The 21,026-nt window shown below is 46.7% G+C and overlaps 1 protein-coding gene across 1 annotated transcript in view; it reads right to left on the bottom strand.

Annotated features, from left to right (window-relative positions):
• Positions 1 to 12,407, bottom strand: part of LOC141052170 (class I histocompatibility antigen, F10 alpha chain-like) — a 105,011-nt gene extending 92,604 nt beyond the window's left edge. Inside the window, exons 1-2 of the mRNA XM_073549397.1 lie at positions 12,404 to 12,407; positions 12,142 to 12,196 (exon numbers count right to left, since the gene is read on the bottom strand). Coding sequence (XP_073405498.1) covers positions 12,142 to 12,196; positions 12,404 to 12,407 — 59 coding nt within the window. The remainder of the gene's footprint in view (positions 1 to 12,141; positions 12,197 to 12,403) is intronic.
• Positions 12,408 to 21,026: the final 8,619 nt, after the last annotated feature.

Genomic DNA, 21,026 nt, shown 5'->3' with positions numbered 1-21,026 from the left:
CATCAGTCTGCATTCCAAAATCGCGCTCCTTCCCTTCTGAGCTCTCCCATGCGCCCAAACAGTGGTTTCCCCTGACATATGGGGTATCAGAGTACTCAGGACAAATTACACAACAACTTTTGTGGTCCAATTTCTCCTGTTAGCCTTGTGAAAATAAAAAATAGCGGGCTAAAAAATTATTTTTGAGGGAAAAAATTATTTTTTTATTTTCACTGCTCTGCGTCAAACTTCTGTGAAGCACTTGGGGGTTCAAAGTGCTCACCACACATCTAGATAAGTTCCTTGGGTGGTCTAGTTTCCAAAATGGGGTCATTTGTGGGGGAGCTCCAATGTTTAGGTACACAGGGGCTCTCCAAACACGACATGGTGTCCACTAACGATTGGAGCTAATTTTCCATTCAAAAAGTCAAATGGTGCTCCTTCCCTTCGGGACCCTGCCGTGTGCCCAAACAGTGGTTTATGACCACATATGAGGTATTGGTGCACTCAGGAGAAATTGCCCAACAAATTTTAGGATCCATTTTATCCCATTGCCCATGTGAAAATGAAAAAACTGAGGCTAAAAGAAAATTTTTGTGAAAAAAAGTCCTTTTTTTTTTACGGATCAATTTGTGAAGCACCTGGCGGTTCAAAGTGCTCACTATGCATTTAGATAAGTTCCTTAGAGGGTCTAGTTTCCAAAATGCGGTCACTTGGGGAGCTCCAATGTTTAGGCGCACAGGGACTCTCCAAACGTGACATGGTAACCGCTAAATATTCCAGCATATTTTCCATTCAAAAAGTCAAATGGCGCTCCTTCCCTTCTGAGCCCTACCGTGCGCCCAAACAGTGGTTTATGACCACATATGAGGTATCAGTGTACTCAGGAGAAATTGCCCAACAAATTTTAGGATCCATTTTATCCTGTTGCCCATGTGAAAATGAAAAAATTGATGCTAAAATAAAATTTTTGTTGGAAAAATTAAAATGTTCATTTTTTCCTTCCACATTGCTTTAGTTGGTGTGAAGCACCTGAAGGGTTAATAATCTTCTTGAATGTAGTTTTGAGTAGCTTGAGGGGTGTAGTTTTTAGAATGGTGTCACTTTTGGGTATTTTCTGCCATATAGACCCCTCAAAGTGACTTAAAATGTGAGGTGGTCCCTAAAAAAAATCGTTTTGTAAATTTTGTTGTAAAAATGAGAAATCGCTGGTCAACTTTTCACCCTTATAACTTCCCAACAAAAAACAATTTTGTTTCCAAAATTGTGCTGATGTAAAGTAGACATGTGGGAAATGTTATTTATTAACTATTTTGTGTCACATAACTCTCTGGTTTAACGGAATAAAAATTCAAAATGTGAAAATTGTGAAATTTTCAAAATTTTTGCCAAATTTCCGTTTTTTTTCATAAATAAATGCAAACATTATTGACCTAAGTTTACCACTAACATGAAACCCAATATGTCACGAAAAAACAGTCTCAGAATCGCTAGGATCCATTGAAGCGTTCCTGAGTTATTACCTCATAAAGGGACACTGGTCAATATTGCCAAAAATGGCCAGGTCATTAAGGTCAAAATAGGCTGGGTCATGAAGGGGTTAAATGACTGGGCCGGGCATGGCCTGGCTATGGAGGAGTGAGGACATGCAGCCCTTCAGCTCCTGCTTGGGTGATGACTGCAGACCCATATTACTATTTGTCACCAAATGTCAGCTAAGAAGTGTGCAAGTTATGGCCCATCAAGCAGACGTCCTCTGGTGGTATCAGCGACAGGAATTTCCAGGTATTTTAGAAGCTCAGCAGGCTGCACTCAGAAGCTTGTGAGTCACAAGATGGCAACGGCCCATGCTGTTCAGAGCGTGCTAGAGGAAAAGATTGGGGAGGAAGCCACTGGAGATGTACTTATCTCCTCCTGCGCCTCTCTGAAAAGGAGATGGCAGATAAGGAGTCTGTGTTATCTGCAGAAAGCATGAGTCACATAAATAACGAGGACAGGCTTCACACTATGCAGGCTTCTTAGGGCCCCGTCACACATAGCGACTCACCCAGCGATCCCGACAACGATATCAACGTGTCAGGATCGCTGGTGAATCTCTACATGATCGCTGGTGAGCTGTCAGACAGACAGCTTCACCAGCGATCAGCACCAGCGACGCCGAGCGCGCGGTGTCCCTGTGTACTTTAGTTACCAGCGCGCTGATGCAGGGAGCTGGTAACTAAGGTACACAGAGGGTTTCTAAGCACAGCATAGTGCTTAACAATCTTGCATTTAGCTTAGTTACCAGCTGATCGCTGGTCTCCCGCCTGTCACATGCAGCGATGCGTGCTGGCCAGTGGGAGACCAGTGACCAAAAAATGTCCAGGGTTTTCCTACAGCGATCAGCGATACCGGCAGGGGGGCTGGTTGCTGTTCAGTGTCACACACAGCGATCTCGCTGGTGAGATCTCTGTTACGTCACAAAACTTGTGACTCAGCAGCGATCTCGCTAGCGAGATTCGCTATGTGTGACAGGGCCTTTAGGCTATGGGCACACGTAGTTTTAGGTGCTGATTTGGAAAAATCCGCAGGTAAGGCTAGTTTCACACTAGCGTTTTGGCCCGCAGCGCACGGCCGCCACTAAGCCCCGCCCCCTGCCGTGCCCCCTCCGGTCATCTCCTCATAGTGTCGCACATCGCTGCATGCGATCTGCACACACTATCTTTAGCATAGGGTGCGCAGACCGTGCACTAGTAAGATTTTTGGCGCCCTTTTGACGGTGCGCCGAACGCACCATGTTGCATTTTGGTGCGCTCGGAGCACCGTCAAAAGGGCGCAGCACACTCAAAATTAAAATCCTACTAGCGCATGGCGAGTGCACGGTCTGCACTCCCTATGCTAAAGATAGGGTGTGCAGATCGCATGCAGCGATGTGCGACATTAGGAAGAGATGACTGGAGGGGGCGGGGCTTAGCAGCAACCGTGCGCTGCGGGCCAAAACGCTAGTGTGAAACTAGCCTAAATCCGCAGTTCAAAAGATCTGCGGTTTATCTGCGGATTAGCCTGCGGTTTAGCCCTGCAGTTTCACACCTCTACAATGGAGAAGGTGGGAAACCGCTGCGGATTCCGCACAAAGAATTGACATGCTGCAGATTTGAACCCGCGGCAAATCCGCGCGGAAAAATCCGCAGCATGTGCACAGCGTTTTTCATTTTACCATTGAAAACAATGGTACTGTACAGCACAGCTAAATCTGCTGCGGGTCCGCAGAGCCAAAAACGCTGCGGATCCGCAGCAGAATTCGCAACGTGTGCACATGGCCTAAAGACAACATGCAAGGGCAGTGGGGGATGTCTCGTCCTTCCTATTCACAGGCTGCCCATGCTGAGGGACTTGTTTCAAGGTATATCTGTGCAGCCAGAGAGCCTGACATGTGGTGATTTAACACAGGCACACAATGTATGGGAAGACCTTGAGAGTGTGTGCACACGTTGCGGATTCTGCTGCGGATCCGCAGCGGATTTGGCCCTGCGGATCCACATCAGTTTTTGCTGCAGTGTACAGTACCTTTATTTTCAATGGGAAATCCGCAGCATGTCACATCTTTGTGCGGAATCCGCAGCGGTTTCACACCTGTTCCTTTGTACAGGTGTCAAACCGCAGGCTAATCCACAGGTAAGCGGCAGGTCTGCAGATCGGTAGGGAGGAAGAGTGTGGGCAGTGACTGTGTGCATGTGTATGTGTGTGGACAGTGACTGTGTGCGTGTATGGGCCTATGTGTGTGTGTGGGGGTTTGCGGGGCTGTGCAGGGGTCATCAGCTGATGATGGGACAATAGTAGTCCCATCATCCGGCTAATGTGTTTAATGTAAAAAAAAACCATACCCCATACAGAACATACAACACATAACATACAACACATAACATAGAGTACATACTCATTAATCACCTAATTCCCCAAAGTCATAGATCGCCTGTAATAAAGATAAAATAATAAACCAAACTATACTTACCCCTCCACCGTAGTCCAGATAATATCGAGGGTCCCATGACGATTTCTCGAGGAGAGCAGCCGCATCAGCTGATGCGACCGCTCTCCAGAGGCTACAGCGATGAAATGACAGGCGGAGGATACCTCCGCCGGGAAAGAGGTCCCGTAACCCTAACCCTAATTCTCACGCAGCATTGCTGTAAAGTGAGACCCCGAACTCAGGTAACCTCAGTGATTGACTACAGGAGCCTTTGTCTCCTGTCAGTTCATCACTGGGAGGCCCTATAGAGCAGTGACATCACTCCCGACAGGGAGTACACGGTTTGTTTATTTTTTTTACTTTTTATTACAGGAGACCGAGGGTGTCGCTTTGATCTGGGCGTGCAATAAAAATATGAAAACCGTGTTGTGTGTTATTTCATTGTAATACATTATTCTTATGTGTTTTTTTAACCCTTTATTACTATAAGATAAATAATGGATAGGCGTCCTACTGATGCCTCTCCATTATTAACCGGGCTTAATGTCACCTTACAATAGCAAGGTGACATTAACCCCTTATTACCCCATAAGCCACCGCTATACGGGAGTGAGAAGAGGGGCTAATTGCCCAAATTGCGCCATTTCTGGGGCGGCTGTTGGCTGGTATTAGTAGCCGGGGGGGGGGGCCAATATCCATGGCCTCTTCCTAGGCTTTGAATATCAGCCCGCAGCTGTCTGCATAGCCTTTCTGGCTAATATAGGGGGACCCCACGCCATTTTTGGGGGGGTCCCCCTATTTTAATAGCCAGTTAATCCTATGCAGACAGCTGCGGGCTGATATTCATAGCCTGGGAAGCTCCATGGGTATTACCCCCTTCCCCTGCTACAAATATAATGTCAATGTAATGCCTTTATGCATCTGTATCTGTACTTGTTCCTGCCTTGCTACTGTAATGCTCTGAATTTCCCCATGGTGGGACGATTAAAGGATTATCTTATCTTATCTTATATTGGCCCCCGGCCGTCGGCTTTCCCCCTCTGGCGCAGAAAATTGCTCGGGAGCCCACACCATTTGTTTTTAATTTATATGGCTATATATCTATTGATATATCTATAGAAACGCAATACAAGAAACGTGAAAAAATACTCTGCTGTAAAATAATTTTCAACAATAAACAGCAATTGCTAGTAAAAAGATGATAGCAAAACAGGGTATTTAGTTGATATGTTTTTTGCAAAAAATGTATACTAAGCCGCTCTACCAACGCCAAGGTATACCCATCAGGGCAGTCCTATCCAATGTATTTAAAACCTGACCATGTGAACAGTACCTATATAAGCAGAGTTCAAAGAGGTAATCTCTGATGTGGACATGCCGTGTGAGACGGCTTTATATGTGCATGGCCCACATGAGAGGGGTGGAGACCTCCCAAAAACTTGCAGAAACAAGAAACAAATAGAATACAAACGCATGGGCCAGGCACATACAGTGAACAAATTGGTAAGACAGTGTTCACACCACCAAGAGACTGGAACACAGAGAAACACAATACAACAAACGTGAAAAAATACTCTGCTGAAAGAATCTATTGACTCCTTTATCCAAATACATGCCTCTGACCAAACTTCAGCTCCCTTGCAATGGGAGACTTTGAAATGCGTTATGAGAGGGATTCTGATAAAGCATGGTTCTAGGTTAAAGAGAGAGAGAGCTCAGAAAGTGGATGAATTATTGCAGCAAACTCATTGCCTTGAAATTTCACACAAACTATCTGCTTCCACGCTTGCTGACTTGATAAAAAAAAAGAAATTAATGAAGATAAATTTTAGATAAAAAATATTTTCAATCCATGGAAAAATCTAAACGTTTTTTCTATGAACTATCGGACAAGTGCGGGAGACCATTACCCAGATTAGTCCATCCACGTGCGTCGGCTACATTTATTCCGTTTGTTAAAAAACAAAAAGGCAGGGATATACACAACCCAAAAGAAATTGTGGATCTCTTTCAGTCTAAGGCCGGGATCACACTAGAGAGGAATACGGACGAGTGAGAGGCGCTAAAAGCACGCATTAGACACGCTTCCCATTGCCCTATAGCGGTGGTGAGTGGGTTAATCTAACAGAGGGTTAATGTCACCACTCGATTGTAAGGTGACATTAACCCTTTGTTAGATTAACCCATTCGCCACCGCTACAGGGAAATGGGAAGCCCAGGCATTTATTAACGAATTAACCCCTTAAAATAAAAACTACAACTCCCAAATTTTGCCCACAAACCCTCATCTAATTATTAGTCAGGGACATATAAAAAACATGAAATGAAATGCCTTACTGTATGTAAACCATGTGTCATTTCATGTCGGGTTGGGGAATGATTTGATAGAAGCCGACAAACTAATTAGCGGCTATTCTGCTATGAAGAACTTTGTGAAATATAAATAAATATATATATATATATATATATATATATATATATATATATATTTATCTCAATGACTTGTGTGTGTATATATATATATATATATATATATATATATATATATATATATACACACACACACACACACACACACACACACACTCTATGCATATATATATATTAGAAAAACCCTGTCATAGGGCTCCATTATATGTCAATTTTGCAAACCGGCGAGAAAATCTCGGCATACGGATGCCATATGGATTACATACGGATGCAGACATGTGCAAACTACGCGACCACACCTTGCTTATGGATGACATACGGAGCACTATTTAGGGGTCATTCATCCGTATTACGCCTGTAAACTACGGACCGTATTTTGCGTCGGTTAGTGTGACCCCGGCCTTACTATGAGAATTTATACAACATTAAGAACCAATTCGCAGATATGCCCCCATAAAAGAATACATTCAGGAAACACCCCTACCTATGTTGAGTAGTTCAGTTCTGAAAGCTTTAGAGGGGGAGATTTCAATAGAGGAGATCGATTTGGCAATACGGTCCTCTCCGTCAGGTAAATGCCCTTGTCTAGACGGATTCATAAAAACTTTAGGGAACAACTCTCTCCAATAATGGCAAAAACTTTCAGTGCTATTGATGAAAATACTGGATTTGTCCCCCAGTCTCTAGAGGCTCACATTATTGTGCTCCCTAAGCCAGATAAAGACCCTTTAATAATTTCCAACTTTAGGCCGATTTCTCTCTTAAACATGGACATTAAATTATTTTCAAAAATCTTAGCTGAGAGGCTAGCCCCTTTACTTCCTTCCCTGGTCAATAATGATCAGGTAGGATTCATCAAAGGATGAGAAGCCCGGGATAATACTATTAAGACATTACTTATCATCTTCAAGGCAAAAACTAGCTCCACACCACTAGGTCTTTTATCTGTAGACCCAGAAAAGGCTTTGGATAGAGTCCATTGGGGGTTTATGGTGGAAGCCTTGAGACAGATAGGTCTAGGTCTTCACTTTCTACAGAAAATCTTAGCCTTATATAATGGTCCAACAGCACGGGTTAGAATAAATGGTTCATTGTCCAGCCCATTTAAGATCAACAATGGAACCAGACAGGGCTGCCCACTTTCTCCATTACTTTACGTAGTGGTAATGGAACACCTAGCCAACGCCATCAGAAATAATAGCAATATTCATGGATACACGATAGGACCTAACTCTTATAGAACAGCTCTGTTTGCAGATGATTTACTCCTTTATATATCACAATGACAAATATAATTTCCAATGATTTTAAAGGAATTTGATAGGTTCGTATCACTTAGTAATTTTAAAGTCATTTATTCCAAATTAGGAGCCTTAAATTTACCCCTTTCCCAGAATGAGGTCCTTCAAATCATGAATAAATTTCCATATAAATGGCAAGGAGAGTCATTGAAATATCTAGGGGTTGTGGTCCCTTCTGATCTTAATAAATTGTTAAACTATCAAACTTTATTAAGCAGAACAGAGACCTAGCGAATTATAGTAAATTTAAACTAGCTTGATTTGGAAGGATGAATGCTATCAAAATGGACATTTTACCCCATTTCTTATACATATTCTAAACTATACCAATTTCCCCCCTCATAGTTTCTTCTGTAAACTACGATCAGCTTTAACCAAATTCATATGGGGTAAACTCAAGCCTCGCATATGCATACAGACACTTTCTCGACCTAAATCTATAGGTGGTGCTGGTCTTCCCAATTTTAAGAGGTACTTCCAGCCCACTTACATCATTGTTTTTCAATCCATCCTTTCTCCCTGGATACTTGTGCAGATCTTTTCTCGGTCGGAGGGCAGTGAAGGATACCCGATTGTTTCAGGTGCTAGAAAACAGGGAGTTGCCTTCTTTTGTCTCTGTACAGGCTCATTTTCCAAATGAGAAAATTAGGTGGTTTGAATACTTGCAATTATAATCCTTCCTAGGGACACATAATTTTGATAAAATTTCAATTTCAAACTTCACCTTTTTTGAGAAATTGTTTGTAGAGGACAATAAGCTGCCACATGCTATATCTGTGATTTATAGGGGATTAAGCAGAGAGGGTGAAGCGGATACGTTAACATTTCAGCAGGCGTGGGAGAGAGACTTGGGGATTAGCTTGTCTCCTGAGGAATGGGAAAGGGGGTTTCTCTTCACTCATAAACTTGCTAGCGCTGGGATTGCACAAGAGAAGAATTATAAAATACTTATGAGATGGTATCATTACCCTTCTAAACTACATGCAATATATCCAGCAGTTTCAGAGGTATGTTGGAGATGCCAGAGGGAGGTGATTCACATTTGGTGGGAATGCTCTAAGATCAGGCCATTCTGGGAGAAGGTTTTTGACAATTATCAACGAATCACGGGAAATCGTGTAGCAAGGTCCCCTCAAATAGCTCTTCTGTCAATTTTACCTTCCTCATTAGGGACTCAGAAAAGAGATATTCTTCGGTTTTGTCTAACAGCAGCACGAATGGTAATCCCGCGGTTTTGGAAACTTACAAACCCCCCTGACATATCAGACTGGTATAAGGAAATGGTCAATCTGTGTAGAATGGAGGAGCTGTCTGCAGACTGCAATGGAACAAATGATAAATTTAGAAGGATTTGGAGTGGATGGATTTTGTTTCAGGACTCACCTGATTTCCATAATTTGTTCTGCTGACTTTTTCAGTTACATAGGAATTTACATATTAATAAATATATGATTTTAAGGACCTCTTTATCCATAACCCATTTTTCCCCCTTCTTCCCTTGTCTTTCTTTCCCTCTTTTTTTTATCCTATGTCTTTCCTCTACATAATATAGAGCATACTTCCTCTCTTGAATACCTTGTTGGTGTTCGCCACATGGTTACTGTTATTGTCTGCCATGGTATGTTTGACTTACTGTTGAAAAGTTGTATTTTAATTTTTCACTACTAGATATTTTCTATGATTCTATATATTATCAGTTTTCATATAATATATTCTTTGTTTGTAAAATGTTTAATAAAATAGATTGAACCTAAATGACTTTGGGCCACTGATCTCCCACCACCAGTACATACATAGTGATTCCCCACATCACATTCAGGTCACTCCTGCCCGGCCTAAATGTGTTTTGAATTGATAAGGAAACAGCCGCACTCAAAATATTATTTTTTCAAATGCAAGTAAAAGATTTTTTTGAAGTCACCACAGAAGTACTGGTAGACGCAGAACTGTATAAGGATTGCGTCTCTGACTGTGGAGCCCATCTAACAACAACAATAAAATACTGCCAGTGCCCAGTCCTCCTCCCTCACACCAATACCCTTGGTGATGCACTAATTGAGATGACCCTGCCGGCCAATGGTTCTTAAAGGGGAAGGGTCCTACGGCCACACCTACAGGGGTTAAAGCCAGATGTCCGTGCCATTAACTCCCTCTTTCCCTCCCGGCGGACACCTGGAAGCAATCGTGCTATTCCCGTTACCGACACAGACACGGCTCCCATAGGAGCAGCCGCAGATCACGGGCCTCAGGATGGCTTTCTTCAGCCACATCTGAAGGGTCCAGCGCATCCCAGAGTCCAGAGGGCCGATATCGGGTGCGCGGCAAACGCACTAAGTCGCGCGCACCCTCCAGGGCTATCAGCCGGGGAGAACCATCCCCCACGGCTTCCAGCCACACCAGCTGCCATGCAGCCACACGAGAAAGCTGTAATTCTGCCATCACATGGTTGTAATCAGGCTCAAGCGCACAACAGTCCGTCATGCGCTCCACCATTGGCTAACAACCAGGAACGCGCTTCTCAAGCCTCCCTGGCTTCCAGACAACACATCGGCCAGTCCACCGCTATAGCGAGTGCCAGAGTTTCCCCATCCTGTGACATCACCCCGTCAACATCAGCGGGAGTTGGGGTTCCTCCAGGATCGGTGTTCACTCCTCCAGAATCACGCAGCGGTGAGTGTTCAAAAACTGGCGGGGAACTGTTATACCACGGGGGTAACGTAAAAGAGAAGGAGCTAACCTCAGCGATAAAGGACCTAATTTCTACAAGAAAATAAGGGGGGAAGCCAGCACTGCTTAAGGCTAGAACGCATAAATTGAAGTGCACATGCACATAATATCCAACTGTATTCAAAAATGAGATATTTGGCAAAAAAAATGATCAATTTAATTGAGCCACCCCGCCAAGGCAATCTCATGTGGGGGGTCCTACTCTACATTTATAATAAATACTGTGCCATTACGGCCTCCTAAGAGCATGACCACATCAAGTGCAATCTGTACCTGAACATTGCTGGATCGCTCCCATGAAGCCAGATGAAGCAAGTGCAGATGAAGGCCAACCAGGTCTGAACACAGACATATCAGGATTGACCTCCACACATTGCCCGACCAGCAAACATAGATGAAGGGCGATGTTGGCCCAGACACAGGTGCACAATTAAATAAAGCTTGGGGCAGGGCGGGGCTGCCGTGTGTGTGCACAGCAGCCTAGATCCATCATAATGAACACAGAAAAATTATAGCGGACATAGCCAAGCGTGCACGGCAACAGTGGTGGTGAGCCACAAACCAACAACAAGAAAATAGGGGGGGAAGCCAGCACTGCTTAAGGCTAGAACGCATAAATTGAAGTGCACATGCACATAATATCCAACTGTATTCAAAAATGAGATATTTGGCAAAAAAATTGATCAATTTAATTGAGCCACACCGCCGCGCCAAGGCAATCTCATGTGGGTTTTTTTTTTGCCATTTATTATAAATGTAGAGTAGGACCCCCCACATGAGATTGCCTTGGCGCGGCGGGGTGGCTCAATTAAATTGATCAATTTTTTTGCCAAATATCTCATTTTTGAATACAGCTGGATATTATGTGCATATGCACTACAATTTATGCGTTCTAGCCTTAAGCAGTGCTGGCTTCCCCCCCTATTTTCTCACCTAATTTCTACACCTATCGCAATCCAGCGACACAGTGGGGAACACTACAACTACACAATCAGCGAGTTTACACAAAGACGCCTTCTTCTGCGGGATCAGCCCGCTAGGCGCTCACATAGATCAGAAGACTAGGCAAAAAATCTGGAACAACGATTTCGTTGACATATGGTCGCTGTTATCAGCGGACCAACAAACGATGGATAAAACTAACGAACGGGGATATGATAGGTATAGACCAAAAATAGCATTAACTATGAACAATTGGCTTCAGGCCTTCGCAGTATTGGGCTGTATTATGGGCCAGAAGCATCCGGAACGCTGCTCCGAATTATTTATATATCAAGACACAATATATAGTTCATACAAATCGCATGGCGGTTCAGCCTGGCGTCGGTATGATGAGGAGTTCCGCAGGCGGCTGGCCCTACAGCCCGATCTAGGCTGGGGAGTTAAAATGACAGACGTGTGGCTGCGTCTCATGCTGTCGCAGAAGCAGCCACCCTTTTCAGCTACGACCACTAATTACTCCGCTACCGCAGGTCAAACCTCAGTGGTCGTACGAAAACCCGGGGCCTGCTGGCTGTTTAACGAGTGAAACTGCCGTTTCCACGCGCTATGCAAATTCAGACACGATTGCTCCGCTTGCGGGGGGGACATCCAGCATCACGTTGCACCCGACAGCCATACAAAGCGACTGCAAGGCAGAACCCCAGTGAGCGTACACGCGATGGCCCCCTGGCTAGAGCTCTACCCCAATAAAAAAGCAGCCCAGCTACTACCATCAGGTTTTACAGACGGCTTTTTTATCCTTTTCAAGTTTACAAGAACGCCAACCGTATCCGAGAACTTAAAATCCGCTCGTGAATTCCCCGAAATCCTGAGACAAAAAATACAAAAAGAGGTGGAATTAGGTAGAATAGCAGGCCCCTTTCAGTCACTGCCCTTCAAAAATACCAGAATATCGCCATTAAGTATTGTCCCAAAAAAGGAACCCAGTAAATACCGCCTGATCCATCATTTGTCTCATCCAAAGGGTGAATCCGTTAACGACGCTATCTCCCCAGAAGAAGCGTCTGTCACATACGCATCCTTCGATAAGGCGGTAGAACTAGTCCGGGCAGCCGGACCCGGCGCCCTGCTGGCTAAATCTGATAGAATCGGCATTCCGGTTACTACAGGTGCACCCCGAATGTTACCACCTACTGGGATGCAAAGTGGACCAGCACTATTATTTTGATATGTGCTTACCAATGGGATGTTCCATCTCATGTCACTATTTCAAGTTATTTAGTACCTTTTTGGATTGGGTAGTTCGGTTCCAAACAGGCAGCAAATCCCTAATTCACTACCTCGACGATTTTTTGTTCGTCGGCCCCAGAAATTCTAAACTCTGTTCCTACCTACTAGAGAAATTCAAAACTATCTCACGGCAATTCGGGGTACCATTGTCAACCGAAAAAACAGAAGGACCATGCAATATTTTGCCCTTTTTAGGTATCGAGATAGACACCGATTTGATGGTTTTCCGCTTACCGGTGGATAAAATACAAAAAACACAGCAGATGCTCGAAGGCTTCTGCAGGGTTAACAAGGTAACACTCCAGCAAATGCAGGCATTATTGGGTCTACTGACGTTTGCCTGCCGCGTAATGCCGGTCGGCAGGTCTTTCTCTTGCAGATTATCATTGGCAACTAAGGGAGCTTTTCAACCCAGCCATAGAATTAGGCTCACTCATGCGCTAAAAGCAGATTTACTAGTATGGCTGATGTTACTGCAATCATACAACGGTCACACATGTGTCATGGCTAGAGAGACTGCAAGCAAGGACTTGGGGCTGGCAATAGGGTGGAGCAAAAAACAGGGTTTCGCGGCAATCTACAAAAACCAATGGTGCAAAAACAACTGGCCGGAGACATGGGCTGCATCAAGCTGGGGTCGGGATCCAGCCCTAGGAGAGATATTTGCAATAGTAGCAGCTGTGGAGATATTGGCTAATCAGTTAAAAAATAGCAACATTCGTTTCCAAACAAAAAATACGAAAACAGCAAGGTGTCTAAACCACATGTCATCTTCATCCCTGCCCATACTTGCTCTATTACGTCGCCTAGCGCTGCTATGCCTGCAAAACAATATTTGGTGTAGAGCCACCGTTTTTACGGAAGTGGACGACAATATGATTAATGCATTGTTATTTTCCAATTGGCAGGCTTTCAGAATCCAGCATCCCAATGCGCAAACACTGGGTATTCAGTGTCCACTATCCCTGTGGGACATAGTGGCCAATCACTGATGCCCCTAATCCGTACTTCCGTGTCGCCGGCTACCTGTCAGGTCTATGGTAAGGCTTGGGAGGAGTGGTGCTCATTAATTCAGGGTAGGCCAGTCGATAAATGCGACCGTTCACGTGGCTCAGTGACAGCGGAGTTTCTAGTACGGTTGAAAGAAAGCGGGGCGTCGGGGCAATGCAAATTATCAGGGTTAGCCTTTTTCTTTAAATTAATGGGATGGGCGGATGTAACAAAGTATTTTTTCATTAAGCAAGCCATTAAAGGATGGAAAAGGCTACAACCGAGCCAAGAATGCCGCCGCCCCATATCACTGAGATTATTGCATGACATCATTTCCATATCCCCATCAGTCTGCACATCACAATACGAGGCGGTCCTCATATCTGCAGCCTTTGCACTCGCCTTTTTCAGAGCGCTGCTCATCAGCGAATTACTACCACGGTCAAAAAATGAGTCAGAAGCTGGCCTAATTAATGAGGACATAGTTATATGCAGCGACGTGATGCGCATTCGGGTTAGGAAATCCAAGTGCGATCCCACTGGTAGGGGCTCATAGGTTCAGGTTAACGCTTCGAATGGCCCTGTTTGCCCGCTAAAGATCGTCGAAAGATACGTCGTAATAAAGCACGCAAGTAGAATTTTCCTCACTCATACAGACGGGTCCCCCCAGACAAAGTACCAATTCCAAGCAATTTTTAAGCTATGCTTGGAGAAGATCGGCGCAAATCCAAAAGAGTACGGACACATTCGTTCCGTATCGGGGCAGCCACAGAAGCAGCTAGGGCAGGAGCGTCAGAGGCCGAGGTGCAGAGAATGGGGCGTTGGAAATCCGCATGCTTCGCCAGGTACATAAGACCTGATTTGCTGAATTAACATATGTTATCTCTAGCAGGAGTTGAAGTTCGGGTTGTAGGACATTCCTATGTCTATTGGGTGGAAAAAAGGGCCAAACTGCGTCCGGGAGGAAGGAACCTTTACCTCCCGGGCCTAGAGGTTAACTGGAGGGGTATCAGAGGCCTCCAATGGAAACAGGTGTTCAAAGAGATGGTTGACATTTCAAGGAGGGCAAAGCGCCCGGTGATAATGGTGGTACACGCGGGTGGCAATAATCTTGGCTAGCAAAAGGTGGCGGATCTGTATAAATGGATGACAACGGATATAGAACGGCTCCCCTGTTTATTCACAAATATGGTACTGGTGTGGTCAGAGATGATACCATGGGCTGTCTGGCATGGCGCAAGAGATAAAAAAAAGCCATAGAGCGCACAAGGAGAAAATTCAACTCCCGGATGGGAAAATTTGTGAGAGGAAAAGGCAGTATTGTAATTCGTCACCACCATCTGCAACGGGATAACACAAAACTATTAAGACCGGATGGAGTTCACCTGACGGACATTGGCCTTGATATTTTTCTGACTGGTTTACAGGAGGGGGTTGAACAGGCCCTAACGCTGATGGGTGGGGGTCGGAGTCCCGTGTAGGTTATACACAGGATCCTCCGTGGCGGTAGAAGCGGAGGAGGGCAAAGGTTCGTAACCGCTCGTTGGGCCAACATGCCTGTCGAATGCGGACAGGATCTCGGCGCGAGCCGCCCATTACGAAGTGTAATTGCCTTTCTCTGATTATGTAATTAATAAACTGTGACCGACCTGTTCAACCCACCTAGGATTGTCTGTGTTTCATTACGGGATTGGAGGGAGGGGGGGAAGGCACTGGTTGCGACACACAAGTCTCCACAGTCTGGTAGGCGCAGAACTGTATAAGGATTGCGTCTCTGACTGTGGAGCCCATCTAACAACAACAATAAAATACTACCAGTGCCCAGTCCCCCTCCCTCACACCAATCCCCTTGGTGATGCACTAATTGAGATGACCCTGCCGGCCAATGGTTCTTAAAGGGCGAAGGGTCCTACGGCCACACCTACAGGGGTTAAAGCCAGGTGTCCATGCCATTAACTCCCTCTTTCCCTCCCGGCGGACACCTGGAAGCGATCGTGCTATTGTCCCACTCTCCCTCCCTTATAAGTGTTAATGGATGTGTATGACCATACTAACTGGGGTTTAGATGTTAAATTGTAGATTATATAAAGATATGTGAATATATGTCTGACCATTTTACCTTTACTAAGTCACAGCGGTAGAAGCGGAGGAGGGCAAAGGTTCGTAACCGCTCGTTGGGCCAACATGCCTGTCGAATGCGGACAGGATCTCGGCGCGAGCCGCCCTTTACGAAGTGTAATTGCCTTTCTCTGATTATGTAATTAATAAACTGTGACCGACCTGTTCAACCCACCTAGGATTGTCTGTGTTTCATTACGGCAGTGGTCCCCAACCTTTTTTGCACCAGGGACCGGCTTGAACCAAGACCATTCTTCCATGGCCCGGCAGGGCGGGGATGGAGGTGACAGGGGCGGGGCTTTGGTCATAAGGGGGTGGGGCTATGGACGCGGTTGTAGTTTAGCAGTGCATATTTATCATTTAATTATAACATTTTTAATGTGACTCAACTCACCATAGGTTTTGAATGAGTGGGAGCACCTGGCTTGTTTCTGTTTCAGTGGGAGCACTGGGCTACTTCTACTGATGACCGTCACTGCTAATGATGATTGGAACCTACAAGGAAATGGAGCATTGAGCACTTAAGAACAATTGTACTGGAGTACTGTACATGCTGATTATTTTCTAATCATCAGAAAATGTATGTGTGGTCCCCCCCGTCCAGCTCTGTGTGGCTCCCCCTGTTGTTTGCATGGCTCCCCTGTCCCATCCTGTATACATGGCTCTGCTCCCACTCTCCCATCCTGTATACATGGCTCCGCTCCCATCCTCCCATCCTGTATGCATGGCTCTGCTCCCACTCTTCTATCCTGTATACATGGCTCTGCTCCCACCCTCCCATCCTGTATACATGGCTCCCCTGTCCCATCCTGTATGCATGGCTCCGCTCCCAGTCTCCCGGCCTCCCTTGTATATATGGCTCCGCTCCCAGTCTCCCGGCCTCCCTTGTATATATGGCTCCGCTCCCAGTCTCCCGGCCTCCCTTGTATATATGGCTCCGCTCCCAGTCTCCCGGCCTCCCTTGTATATATGGCTCCGCTCCCAGTCTCCCGGCCTCCCTTGTATATATGGCTCCGCTCCCAGTCTCCCGGCCTCCCTTGTATATATGGCTCCGCTCCCAGTCTCCCGGCCTCCCTTGTATATATGGCTCCACTCCCAGTCTCCCGGCCTCCCTTGTATATATGGCTCCGCTCCCAGTCTCCCGGCCTCCCTTGTATATATGGCTCCGCTCCCAGTCTCCCGGCCTCCCTTGTATATATGGCTCCGCTCCCAGTCTCCCGGCCTCCCTTGTATATATGGCTCCGCTCCCAGTCTCCCGGCCTCCCTTGTATATATGGCTCCGCTCCCAGTCTCCCGGCCTCCCTTGTATATATGGCTCCGCTCCCAGTCTCCCGGCCTCCCTTGTATATATGGCTCCGCTCCCAGTCTCCCGGCCTCCCTTGTATATATGGCTCCGCTCCCAGTCTCCCGGCCTCCCTTGTATATATGGCTCCGCTCCCAGTCTCCCGGCCTCCCTTGTATATATGGCTCCGCTCCCAGTCTCCCGGCCTCCCCTGTATATATGGCTCCGCTCCCAGTCTCCCGGCCTCCCCTGTATATATGGCTCCGCTCCCAGTCTCCCGGCCTCCCCTGTATATATGGCTCCGCTCCCATTCTCCTTCCCTAGTATATATGGCTCCGCTCCCATTCTCCCTCCCTAGTATATATGGCTCCGCTCCCACTCTCCCTCCCCTGTGTATATGGCTCCGCTCCCACTCTCCCTCCCCTGTGTATATGGCTCCGCTCCCATTCTCCCTCCCCTGTGTATATGGCTCCGCTCCCATTCTCCCTCCCCTGTGTATATGGCTCCGCTCCCATTCTCCCTCCCCTGTGTATATGGCTCCGCTCCCATTCTCCCTCCCCTGTGTATATGGCTCCGCTCCCATTCTCCCTCCCCTGTGTATATGGCTCCGCTCCCATTCTCCCTCCCCTGTGTATATGGCTCCGCTCCCATTCTCCCTCCCCTGTGTATATGGCTCCGCTCCCATTCTCCCTCCCCTGTGTATATGGCTCCGCTCCCATTCTCCCTCCCCTGTGTATATGGCTCCGCTCCCATTCTCCCTCCCCTGTGTATATGGCTCCGCTCCCATTCTCCCTCCCCTGTGTATATGGCTCCGCTCCCATTCTCCCTCCCCTGTGTATATGGCTCCGCTCCCATTCTCCCTCCCCTGTGTATATGGCTCCGCTCCCATTCTCCCTCCCCTGTGTATATGGCTCCGCTCCCATTCTCCCTCCCCTGTGTATATGGCTCCGCTCCCATTCTCCCTCCCCTGTGTATATGGCTCCGCTCCCATTCTCCCTCCCCTGTGTATATGGCTCCGCTCCCATTCTCCCTCCCCTGTGTATATGGCTCCGCTCCCATTCTCCCTCCCCTGTGTATATGGCTCCGCTCCCATTCTCCCTCCCCTGTGTATATGGCTCCGCTCCCATTCTCCCTCCCCTGTGTATATGGCTCCGCTCCCATTCTCCCTCCCCTGTGTATATGGCTCCGCTCCCATTCTCCCTCCCCTGTGTATATGGCTCCGCTCCCATTCTCCCTCCCCTGTGTATATGGCTCCGCTCCCATTCTCCCTCCCCTGTGTATATGGCTCCGCTCCCATTCTCCCTCCCCTGTGTATATGGCTCCGCTCCCATTCTCCCTCCCCTGTGTATATGGCTCCGCTCCCATTCTCCCTCCCCTGTGTATATGGCTCCGCTCCCATTCTCCCTCCCCTGTGTATATGGCTCCGCTCCCATTCTCCCTCCCCTGTGTATATGGCTCCGCTCCCACTCTCCCTCCCCTGTGTATATGGCTCCGCTCCCACTCTCTCTCCCCTGTGTACATGGCTCCGCTCCCATTCTCCCTCCCCTGTGTACATGGCTCCGCTCCCATTCTCCCTCCCCTGTGTACATGGCTCCGCTCCCATTCTCCCTCCCCTGTGTACATGGCTCCGCTCCCATTCTCCCTCCCCTGTGTATATGGCTCCGCTCCCACTCTCCCTCCCCTGTGTATATGGCTCCGCTCCCATTCTCCCTCCCCTGTGTACATGGCTCCGCTCCCATTCTCCCTCCCCTGTGTATATGGCTCCGCTCCCATTCTCCCTCCCCTGTGTATATGGCTCCGCTCCCATTCTCCCTCCCCTGTGTATATGGCTCCGCTCCCATTCTCCCTCCCCTGTGTATATGGCTCCGCTCCCATTCTCCCTCCCCTGTGTATATGGCTCCGCTCCCACTCTCTCTCCCCTGTGTATATGGCTCCGCTCCCATTCTCCCTCCCCTGTGTACATGGCTCCGCTCCCATTCTCCCTCCCCTGTGTACATGGCTCCGCTCCCATTCACCCTCCCCTGTGTATATGGCTCCGCTCCCACTTTCTCTCTTATATTTATGGCTCCGCTTGGCTCCCCCATCCTCCCCATCATACTTACCCTCACGTCGCTGAACTTCCTTGCCGTCGCTGCACGTCCCTGCATCTCGCGGCGCTTCAGCTTCTTCCTGTGCGGAGCGGTCACGTGCTACCGCTCATTAAGGTCCATGAATATGGATGCCACGCCTATGGGAGATGAGTGGCGTCCATATTCATGACCTTAAATGAGCGGTAGCACGTGACCGCTCAGCACTGGATGCAGCCGCCGCTGGATGAAGCCGCCGCGGGATGCAGGGTGAGTATCAGCTGCTGCACCGCCCCCCGACTCCCCTTGTGTCCGCGGACCGGCAAGGGCACTGCAACGGCCCGGTGCTGGGCCGCGGACCGGCGGTTGGGGATCCCTGCATTACGGGATTGGAGGGAGGGGGGAAGGCACTGGTTACGACACACAGGTCTCCACAGTCTAAAGTGTTGAGGTAACTTTTCGACCCTGTGTCGGGTCTTTTTCAAACCTCACTGAAAGAGATAAATACATACAAAATGGAGATTAGACTAAATACACAAAATAGTGATAAAATTATAAGTGTATTCCCATCAGGGCTTCTCACTGCATTGTATTTTATTATTGTGATTTTTTTTATTTTACCTGTAAAAAAAAAAAAAAAAGAAATAGCCGAATAAGAAACGAACTTCAACATTGTCGGAAAAGAAGATAAATGTTCTGGGGAGAAACACTGCCTCGCTGTTACACATTAGTGAGTTTTTGATGTTGCAGATTTTCTGCACCATTTCTGCACCCATTAGGCTATGTGCACACACTGCAGATTCACCTGCGGGTTTTTTCCCACGGAACCGCAGGTAAAACCACAGGTAAAGTTACCTGCGGCTTTGCTGAGGTTTGGCCTGCGGTTTTGGCCTGCGGTTTCACACCTCTACTATGTTAAAGGTGTGAAACCGCAGTAGAATCCGCAGAAACAATTGACATGCTGCTGAAAAAAACCCGCAGCTTTTCCGCAGGTAAAAAACCGCAGCGTGAGCACTGCGGTTTTGAAAACCCATAGGCTAACATGATAAAGTATTTAGTAGCAGATTGGTACGGACCAGTTTAACTATAACTTAACTTTTAATAAACCTTTAAAAACATAAATCAACAAAAAGTGCCATACAAAGTGCTCGTGCTGAAGTGATTAAAAAATGTTCAATGCCACCTGAAATCACCCATATAGGACAAAGGGGCACTCGTTATATCATTTTATACCTTGTTTACACCAGCCTCCTAGTGTTGCATATGTATCGGGCCTCAGTCCCCAAGTACAGATATAATGCAGAATGGCCTATAGCCCCTCATATAAATTGTCCTTTTATGGTTATTAGCTGTTTTCTAGGCTCTAATACAGTCCGTAAAGGACATTAATATAAACAGAAAGTGAGCCACTGTACATATATCAAACACCCTCAGAAAGAAAATATATAGAGTCTCCTTTAGATTACTGACCACAAATCACCTTTCTAGAGTATGAATAGATCATAATGTACTTACATAATAAGTATTTGTATGGCACTTTTTGTTGATTTATGTTTTTAAAGGTTTATTAAAAGTTAAGTTATAGTTAAACTGGTCTGTACCAATCTGCTACTAAATACATATTTCGTCATTGGTAGATATACCCCTGCTAATATTATTTAACATGATAAAGTACCATGTCTGCGGAACTGCTGCAGTTCTGCAGGGCCAAAACCGCAGCAGAACCGCAGCAAAAACCGCAGCATGTGCACATGGCCTTAAGTAAACTAGCTTTTCTGCATTTGTTCCGAAATATGTAGTGTAAAATACCAAAAACTCATTGTGGGAACACAGCCTTAGGCGTTTTTGATGCTGTGTGTTTTCTCTGATTCAAAAACGCCGCGTCTTACAGTTGCAGCAAAGTGGATGGGATTTAGGGTATGTGCACACGCTGCGGAATGCTCTGCGGATTT

The sequence above is a fragment of the Dendrobates tinctorius genome, unplaced genomic scaffold (genome assembly GCF_039654945.1).
Source record: "Dendrobates tinctorius isolate UK_male_01 unplaced genomic scaffold, ASM3965494v1 ptg000158l, whole genome shotgun sequence".
Lineage (NCBI taxonomy): Eukaryota > Metazoa > Chordata > Amphibia > Anura > Dendrobatidae > Dendrobates > Dendrobates tinctorius.
The sequence above is the reverse complement of the archived record's forward strand: the minus strand, read 5'-3'. Positions and strand labels throughout refer to the sequence as shown.